General features: G+C 41.8%; 1 protein-coding gene across 1 annotated transcript; it reads left to right on the forward strand.

Moving 5' to 3' along the window:
* Window positions 1-737: 737 nt before the first annotated feature.
* On the forward strand, window positions 738-9,129 carry RMP24 (ribonuclease MRP subunit p24). The gene is made up of 5 exons (XM_048839302.2): window positions 738-869; window positions 1,387-1,409; window positions 2,296-2,495; window positions 7,429-7,625; window positions 8,163-9,129. Exons 1-5 carry the CDS (start codon window positions 790-792, stop codon window positions 8,317-8,319), a joined length of 657 nt encoding a protein of 218 aa, XP_048695259.2. The 5' UTR covers window positions 738-789; the 3' UTR covers window positions 8,320-9,129.
* The last annotated feature ends 949 nt before the right edge of the window (window positions 9,130-10,078 follow it).

Consider the following 10,078-nt stretch of genomic DNA (forward strand, 5'->3'; position numbering starts at 1 on the left):
TAAGGAATTCTGTCCCAGGTATCTTGCCCACTTGCTCAGCGTTTAACTGAACACCATATTTGGGGTTGGAAAAGAACTTTGCCCAGGGTCAGATTGGCAGAGACTTTTTGGGGGGGGGGGGGCTTTCTCTGCTTCATGGGGGACGTCACTCACAGGTTTAAACATGCGTATTAGGGAAAGCAACTAAAAATATAAATGTTTACTGTTTATACTAGATGACTGTTTATCGTTAAAAACACTAAATGATGTTTAAAATGTGTTTTTGCTTCATTCTCACATTTCCTTGCCAAAATCTGCCTCCTTTCTGGAAAGGACAAGCAGACCCTGTCGACACTGGGATGCAGCAAGGCACTGTGGTAAGGCTCCCCGAAAGCACCACGTTTCGGCCTCTCATTGCAATATGGCTAAGTTAACTAGCACCGTTTTGGGGCCAGGTGGCTCTTTCCTCAGCCTCACTGCAGCTGGTGTTCACGGCCATTAATGCTGCACCGGCACCCGCATCTGACCGGCCTTTCCTGGGAGGGGGTGAGCGCGCTCAGCTCCCCTCAGGGGTACGCCGCTTCTCATGGCGCCCCGCGGCAAGGCGGGGGGAGGGGCCAAGCCCGGCAGCGACCCGGCCCGAGCGGCTCTCTCTCCCTCCCTCCCGCCGGCCCGCGGGGAGGCCGGAACGTTGGAGCCGCGGCTGCCGTTTCCGCCAGGCCCTTGCCCCGCGCTTTCCCACCGGAAGGAAAGGCGGCGGCACCGGGCCGGTCGCCGCGGGGTGTGCGCGCGCCTCTCGCTCTCGCGGGGATGTCCAGGCGCCGGCGGTTCCTGGAAGGGGCGGCTCGGGCGCTGATGGGCACGTGCCCGGCTCAGGCCCGATTCCTGATGTAAGAGCCTGGCGCGCGGTCCCCCTTTCCAGGGAGGGAGGAAGGGAGGGAGAACAAGATCTCCAGTATTCTGATTTGTGACGTAATAACAGCCACATCTCCTTCTGGGGGGGGGGGGGGTGCTCTGAGAACGTTCTGTTAAATCTGTAGAGTCATGGCCCCGCCCCCTCGTGTTCATCCACCACGTGGCCCCGGTTTCTTGACGCCTCCCCTGCCCAGGGGCCCGGGCCGTGCGTGGCTGCGTGAGCCCCGCGCATTTGGGCCGAGGTGCTGTGCGGTGCCCTGGGCCAGGCTGATCTCTGTCCACCCCCACAGCCCGCTGTGTGTCTGTCTGTGCTGCTGCCCCCCCCCCCCCCCGACTTCCCCCCTTCTCTCCACAACACTTCCTTATAGGACAGCGTACACAGGGCAGGATCCCAGACAGGGGCTGTGGCTCGGTCTGGAACCAGTGCCTCCTGCTGTCCGAGCGCAGTGACTTGTAACTTGGTCAGTAACCCTGTCCTTTTTCCTCCCCCAGGTGGACGCTTCATTCTGAAAAAGGCAAGTTTAAATAATTCAGTGGTTTTGGTTCTTTAAATTGGAGACAGACAGGCAAGCTCAATTCACAGCTTTTGAACTGCCCAGAACACGTGATGTGACTTTTAAAACATGTTCAGTTCTTCTCCACTTTCGAAAACGTGGGATAACAGAGGGAAATTCTTCACCAGAGGGAATTAGGAAATGTTTTTCTTTTGGTAGAATTTTCTGTGGCTACCACTTATGTCTGATTTAATGTTACCTGGAATGGGATGTAGTGAGGCAGATGTGGGACCATCTCTCCATGTTGCATCCATTCACGTCAAGCCTGAATTTGGCCTTTCATTAGCCTGTTTTGATTCTAACACTATTGTATTTTTAATTAAATCTCAGTCTTGGAAGAAGCTTAGCAAGGGCAGACCACCTTTGACTTCAGCAGGGTTTTATGTTGATACAGGAGTGTGCCTCATAGAGTTCCTTGCAGGAATATGTTTCTCATAATGTAAGATTTTTGAAGAAAGGTGGACGTATTTTGCTGGTACAATTACCTTTTGGACAGCACATTACTATATGTAACTCTACACACAATACAACATGATTATTTTTTTAACATTTTGGCATTCGGCTTCCTCTTGAGTTTTTGTTGAGTATGAAATGCAGACTCAAACTAATCCTGTATCTAGTGCTGACATAGAAACACCTCTAACAGAACAATTTGAAGAAAGTACTTGTACCCAAATAAGATTTTTAAAATGCTAGAGAAAAGGTTGCCCTGCCCTTATCAATGCACAATTTACAGTATGCTATAAATTAGTGGCTTAATAGCTGTAATATATGCCTTTTATATGTTCACCTCTAAAAATACTTACAGAGAGAAGTTCATTTAGGGTTTTACTTTATTCATCTGTAGATAACAAAATCGACAGAGAAAGGATATGCCCTTACTGTTTCCAGTTGCTGGTTCCTGATAACCACAGAGTACGTCTCAAACCCAAGATGAAACTGATTCCACGGATACAGAAACTTCTTAATCGGGAGGCAAAGAACCAAAAACTCAATTTGAAACAGACAAAGCTTTTGAAAAAGTATAAGGACTCAGGAAGTGTTCGGGTAAGATTGCGATTCCAATTAATACGAACACTGAGTTTGTTCATTCCCTGGAGCCTTAATTTCCCTCAAAGAGAGAGGGAATAAAAGAAGATAGGAAGCTTTTCTCTTTAGAAATTGAGTTTGCAATCCATACAATTATTTCATCCGAACATAACTTTCTCTGCGTAACTTTCCTGTTACGGTAACTTCTATTCAAATACACACACAAGGAATTTTAAAACAAAAAACCTGACTTTAATATCGAGATGAGAAAATGGTTTTGGGGAAAAATCCCCAAACCTCCAAACACATGGCTGCAAAAATGTACAGAAGCCACAATCTGCACATTCTAAGATTTAATCTAAAAAACAAGCCATTTATCTTTTTATTGTGAAGATAACTTTTTGTTGTGAACATTCTCGGTGTAAACTGTACTGCTAGTCTATTTGTGCAGTTTTGCAGAAGTGTCTCTAGCCAAACTAGCAGCAGCAAAGATGGATACTTTTCTTTTCCCACCCTCTTCGCTCAAGAGTGTTATGACCTGCAGAGCCTAATTGGGGTCAGGTAAATCCTAACATCATTAAGTAGAGGTAGGTTTTCCCCCCTTTTTTTAAAAATGAGGAAATCAAAGCTGAAAGTCCTGTTAAAAGTTAAGATTCCAGCAGTTACACTAGTTTGGCTGTGATGGACTTTTTTTTTTAAAGTGTATAAGCTGAATGTTACTGTTTGTCATAAAATGTCTATGATAAAGCATACAACACGTAACATAATCCTAGTTAAGGTTGCTGTCGGAACATTAACTCTTATTGGCTTACTTCTTTTCTTTAGCCATTTGAGGTTTGTCTTCACAATGTTTTGGAGCCTGTGGGAGTGAGCCTGTCAGCCCAGGTTGATAGACTTAGGTAGCGGGGCTCATGCTAGTGCTCTGAAAATAGCTGTATAGACAGGGCTTTGAAGTTGTGGCTTAGACACCGAAACCTAGGGAGTGCGGGGTGTTTCATACTCTGAGCCACACTTCAAAGCTCTGTCTAGACAGCTATTTTTAGAGCACTAGTGAAAACTCTGCTGTTAACCCGGACTGGGATGCTTGCTCCTGTGGGCTGCAAAATGCTGCATAGACATACTCATGGAGGCCTGAAGATTTCAAGGACAGCTATGCCTGGAGGAAACACTTGTCACCAGTCTCCCATTTAGAAGTCTGTTGTGAAGCTGTGTACCTAAATGAGAGTAAATTATTTCTGGAAGAGATCAGAAGTTCATGCACACACAAAGTGCTTAGTCACACATTAACACTGACCCAGTTGCTTATATTTTGAGGGCGAGGATATCCATAGTGACATGTAATCTCACATGTCCGACAATGAAACAATTTTTGTTGGTTTGGTTTGTTTCTTTATCAGCATTTTTCAAATTGAATGTGAACTGCCTGAGCAGGCTCTGATGTCTCCCAGAGGAAGCTCAAACAATCTTAGGGAAAATTGGGTTGGGTGGCAATTTTGTGTGAGACTTTCCTGACCAGTGTTTAATATTCAATACTTAATAGCCAGTGACTTCTTATTTGCTGATTAGAAAGTGGAAATGATCCAGCAAGAATGAAAAATGAATTACTGACTTCCCCTATCTACAGGGTTAAAATATACATTTCTGCCCCAGAGCACAGTGTTTTATCACCAATAAAAGGCACTTTACCCAGTGCTGCAAACCAGTGTGTATTATGGGAGGTCTCAGAATGCTTTCTGGGCTCGATTTTTGCTCTCATTTACACCAATGTGTAAATCCAAAGTAACTTCATTAAAATAATGAAAATAGTCATTAAGGGGCAAGGGAAGACACTTGTTAACACAAAATATAGTAAACAGTGCTAACACATTTCACTTTACTGCATGAGCTTCATTGTATTCCAGAATGATCAAAATGAAGAAGTTTTCAGGTTCTGAAGCTGTCATGTAGAAAATAACTATATATAACTTTAATGTAGTGCTATAGAGACATACAAATCTATTAAAACAATTATATAGACAGATGTCTTAATAAATGAAGACAACACCCCACTGGGGGCGGAGGGATAGCTCAGTGGTTTGAGCATTGGCCTGCTAAACCCAGGGTTGTGAGTTCAGTCCTTGAGGGGGCCATTTAGGGATCTGGGGCAAAAATTGCAGATTGGCCCTGCTTTGAGCAGGGGGTTGGACTAGATGACCTCCTGGGGTCCCTTCCAACCCTGATATTCTATGATTCTAGGCCCAACATTGACTCTTCAGAGCATGTCCTGCTGGCAGATTGAACAGCTTTCTAAGAAATGAGGAAACTACTGATTATAATTTCCTGTGCCAGAATTTGCAACAATAGAAATCTGAAGCACCAACAACACAAGATTGGGTTGAGGAAGTATCATAATCATTAACTAGGATCACTTCTATGTCAAGGATATAGGCACTTCAGATAGACACAGTACAAAACTAACAAAATGAAGCAAATTCCCTCCCCTCAAAATTTTAGTTTCCATTTGAAGGGCTCACAAACCACTGTGAACCTGGAAGTTTTGCTTTTATTATTCATTGGTGTGATATCACAAATATTTAGGATGGATTTGAAAAGCTGTCATTTTAGACAGCAGATATTCAGTGGGTCTCTTCCTATTCCAATAACGTGGGTGGATCCAACACTTTGTGGTCTTGCCCAAACAAACTTAAGTAATGATACTAAGGCAGGGGTGGACAAACTTTTTGGCCCGAAAGCCACTTCAGGGTGTGAAATGGTATGGAGGTCCGGGTAGGAAAGGCTGTGCCCCCCAAACCTCCTGGCCCCCACCCATCCAGCCCCACCCATTTCCCGCCCACTGACTGCCCCCCTCAGAACCTCCAACCCCCCCCCACATCTTGTCCCCTAACCGCCCCCCGGGACTCCACCCCCAACCAGCCCCCCTGCTCCCTGTCCACCCTGACCCCTGTCCACATCCCCACCCCCGACAGGCCCCCCCCCCCAGGACCCCAACCCCTCCCTGTTCCCTGACCCCACCACCCCAGAACTACTGCCCCCTGCTCCTGACTGCCCCCCGGGACTCCCTATCCAACCCCCTTCGCTGCCACGCGCGCCACCACTACCGTCCCCAGGCAGGACGGTCCTGCAGGCCGTAGTTTGCCCACCTCTGTACTAAGGAGTAGTTGGCCAGGTGTGAATGTACCGCTTATGTCTTAAAAAAAAAAAAATCCCCAAAAGAACCAAATATTGATGTACACTGTGACCTGCAGAGCTGTAACAGGTTTTTAAACAAAAATATACATTTGTTTGTTAGCTGGACAGATTCTCAGAATATAGCAGGCATCCATATAAATGTGAGTTTATAGTTTGTGGTCCATTCTAATCTCCATGCAATGTCCTTGAATTGGGATTTAAACATAGTAATACCGTCTGCTCTGTTTCAGGCAGACTGACCATCCCATTAAGATCTGTCTGAGTTAAGATCAAGATTGACTTACATACTTACTGTGATTTGGTGTGCACTTTCCTACTTGGATTGTGCTTGGAATGTTTCTGGTATTATATACTTAAAATACTACCAGGAACTGACAGCTCCCAAAATTACCATTTTAGAGCCATATAAGCTCCTTCTGTAGAAAATGACACATTAGGAGCAAAATTGACTGAGACTTAAACCAACAAGCTGACAGGCTAGGTTTACAAGACCTTTCTTAACCATTAGCGATATGTTATATCTTGGTTTAAGCATTCTGCTAACTTTGCAATTGCATAAAATTACCTTATTCTATTTTGCAGAGTTCTAAAACTCCTAGAGGCATCATCTGTAAATTAGTTGTTTTTGCAGATATGGTTCATCAGTTAATGGAAGATCAGCTGTTAAAGAGACTTTTGCCAAAGCCATTGGTTCCCAAACTTTGGGTTGTGGACCACTGGTGGTCTTCTGTGGAGAGTTGGCAGGTCACATTGTTTTAATTCTCCTTGTTTCTAGCTGAATCCATTAAAAAGAGCTAAAATAAATTAAAAGCTTTCCTGTTATTTTCTGTGACAGCAGTTGGTGTACTTGTAAGAGATGTTATGTGATGGGAGCAGTGTCTCAGACAGTCTCTCTATTAACACATGGTTTTGCCCACTCAGCTGCTTCCCCTTTTGACCCCACTGAACTTTAGTAGATACCCTCTAGTCCCACTCTCCCTGTGGGGTTCTCCTTCTCTCCATACCAATGGGCTACCTTGTTTCTTTTTATCTGTAGTGCATCTTTTTATTTTTGCAGATTTGGGATTTTTAATATTTTCTCTGAAGACTCACCAAAAAAAGTGTTCTGGAGGGGTACCCATGTTAGTCTGTATCAGCAAAACAACGAGAAGTCCCCGCTGCACCTTAGAGACTAACAAATGTATTTGGGCATAAGCTTTCGTGCGCTAAAACCTACTTCATCGGTGCCACAAGGACTCCTTGTTGTTTTTGCAAAAAAGTGTTGTATATTTACGTAGAGGTGTAAATTAAAAGATAAATTTTAAAATACATTTTGATCGTTTTCTGGATTCTTGTATGTTTGTGGTGAAACATGAATTCCACTGGGGTACATTCAAAGTATTATACAGTCAGAGCTACTTTTAATGTTGTCTAGTCTTTTTGTGGTGACAAGGTTGTTTTTTGTGTTTCACTCCATGTGTTTGCAATTCAGAATTAAAAGTCCCCTGAAATTAGTTTCCAGGGGATTGGAGTCATTTCTAGTCACACCCTTGGGAATTTGATGATTTACGTGGTTTAAAAGAGAAAGCTAGATGTGGATTTGATGTTGCTTTTTATGTCTCTCTGCTTCACACAAGTAAAGTATTTAAGCAGCTTGATTCACTCTCTGTAATTTTGAAGAGCAGTTTAGATAAGTCTAAAAGTGTTAGTCACCAATGCCTTATACATTTAAAATGCAGAAAGACTGACAGAAGAGCTAACATTTCCTTTCCTCTCTTCATAGCTGGTCACTTGCAACACATGCAACAAAACAACAAGATATTGTGGTAAAAGCAGAGATTTTTTGGCAACTGCAACAAGCTGTTCTGGTACTCCGAAGAGTAGACCAGACCCAAAGACTCAGATATCTGCAAACAAAACGACACCCTTAAACCACAGTAAATCTGGATCTAAAAGCAAGAGTCCAGCATCAACTTCCAGGTGCCTATTTCCATTTTACCTAAAGAGGCAACATACTTCAGTGAATAAGGGCACAGTACTAGAAGTCAGGAAAGGGAGTTCAGACAAGTTGTTTAGTAAGCGCTCTGATAATTAATATTTTATCTTTTATCAAGGATCTGAAATGGAAGATCAGTTGTTGTTTGGGTTTGTTTTTTAATTGCAGGAGTCCAAAGAGTCTAATAAAAAGAGTGACTAGGGGTAAAAAATATTACTTCTAGGTGTTTTTAAAAAAATAAACTTCGGCCTTTAGTGTGAGATACCATGTAGGGTTTTTATTTTCTAAGCATGTGTGTAATTGTGTGCACAAACTCAGTACTTGCATACATATTTGGGTAGTTGTGTTTCTCACAGCCCACTTTTACACCCAATGTATAAGTTATGTTTGTAGTTAAGTAATTGTGCACCTGAATTTTATGTACACAACCATTTTCAAATGCAGACCATAAAATTACATTATTCCTCCAGCCTCTTTTTAATAAGAGATTTATTGGATTTTTGTTTTGTTTTGCTTTTCAGAACATGCATGGCTGGACAGTCACCATCCAGTTCTTTGTCCAAGACTCCCAAAAACAGTAAATTTCACTTTACTCAGCTAAAACGGTTGCTTAATCTTGAAGAAAAACAAAAGAGCCAGAAGAAGATGGACCTGAAAAACTTCTTGTCTTCACTTTGAAATACTGAATAATTACAATAGTCATGATAATGGTTACAATAGTAGTGGCTAAAATTGGGCCAGTAAATGAACTAAATTAGTGGCTGCTTTATTAATTGTTTTATAAACTTAGAAACAATTTTTGTTAATACGGGTTAATTTCTGGCTGTGTTAAGGCCTTCAGCATGTAGGGGAGATTTAAATACATTGTTTGGAAACAGTCTCTGTACTTTTAGATGGATTGCCTACCAGAGGATATTGCTGGAATAATAAGGTAATAAGCCATGTCTTGGAAGCCTGAACTTGTATCACAATCTTTAGTGGCTCAGGAATTAAAAGCCAAAAGCTGTTCCTGGACCAGATTGGCTTGCACTGTAGCAATCAGTGTAATGGTTTTTAAAATAGGATCCTGTACCACAGTAGAACTTGCAGAGGATCTGCTGATCTCTAATTCTTTCCAGATCTGTGCTGTAAATGCTATGGGTTTGTTTGTGAGTTTTACTCAGGACTTTCTTTGTGACTGCAGATCTGTGACTAAAACTGATTTCCAAAGGAAATCTGTGCGGTCATCTTAATGAACTGACAAAGTAATTCTGAAACATTCCTGCTTAACGCTATTCAGAAGTAGGTCTTATTCTGAAATTTCTGAAGTTGATGGCTCCAGTTTTCCATGTGGAAAGAAAATTATTTGTTTTTACATACAAATAGCTTTACAACCAAAAATTTCTCTTTCTGTAAGTTATATAAAGTTTATTTCTTTCTGTTCCAGTCCTCATTCTTGTTTTGGCACCAGTAAAGCGACAAATAAAATGATTCCACTTGCCCCTTGAAGTGCATCTGGCTTATTCTTATCCAATTAAAAACCAGTTTCCAACAAATACAAGTTGGTATATTTAAAAAAAAAACACATTTCAGGGAAGGCAGAGCTTCTTGCAAATCTTAGTTTTAATCTCATAAGGGCTGATAAGTATGTAATATTCATATGAATCTTCTGGAAATGGGTAATGTGACTGAAATACATCGTAGAAGTGATTTGGAAAGCCCTTCCTTCACTTTAGGCTTAACTAAAACATATGTAGGGTCAATTTTTAACAATTTTTCTGGTAACTATGCTTTTACAATGCATTGTGCTGTTTTTCCTCTCTGTAGGGCTCTGTATTTATTTACATGGGTCACTTTATGGCTTGTCCTCTGATGCCTTTACTAATTCTTTAGTTTTGTTGGGGAGAAAAATGTATATTGTAAAGCAGTATTTTAAAAGGGTTTGTGTTGTAAAATCTTAACTGTAAATAATTTTAATTTTTTTTCATAAGGTATGTGGTACTTTTGCATGCTGTGTGTAGGATTGAAACGTGACTATTTATATAATTAATATTGCCACTGTTAGACAATTGCAACAAATTTTATACAAAGTATGTTAGGTAAGGTATCAATGAAAAAGTCACAATCTATCATCTTTGGATCTAATGTGAAATCCCCTTATATCCCATTTCTCACCCATAACAATTTAACATTCAACACGAAGACTTTGTCCAAACCATGGGAATGGCCATGAGTACTAGGATGACTCCCAAATATGCCAACTTCTTCATGGGCCACATTGAGGAAGCATTTCTGGACAAGTACACCACAAAACCAATGAAATACCCGAGATACATCAATGATATTTTCTTTGGACAGATGACCTAAAGTTCATCGTAGATTTCCACCACAATTTCAACAACCACTCCCCCTTCTTTAAACTCTCTCTAGAACAGTCCTACATTAGCATCAACTTCCT

The sequence above is a fragment of the Caretta caretta genome, chromosome 2, assembly GCF_965140235.1.
Source record: "Caretta caretta isolate rCarCar2 chromosome 2, rCarCar1.hap1, whole genome shotgun sequence".
NCBI lineage: Eukaryota > Metazoa > Chordata > Testudines > Cheloniidae > Caretta > Caretta caretta.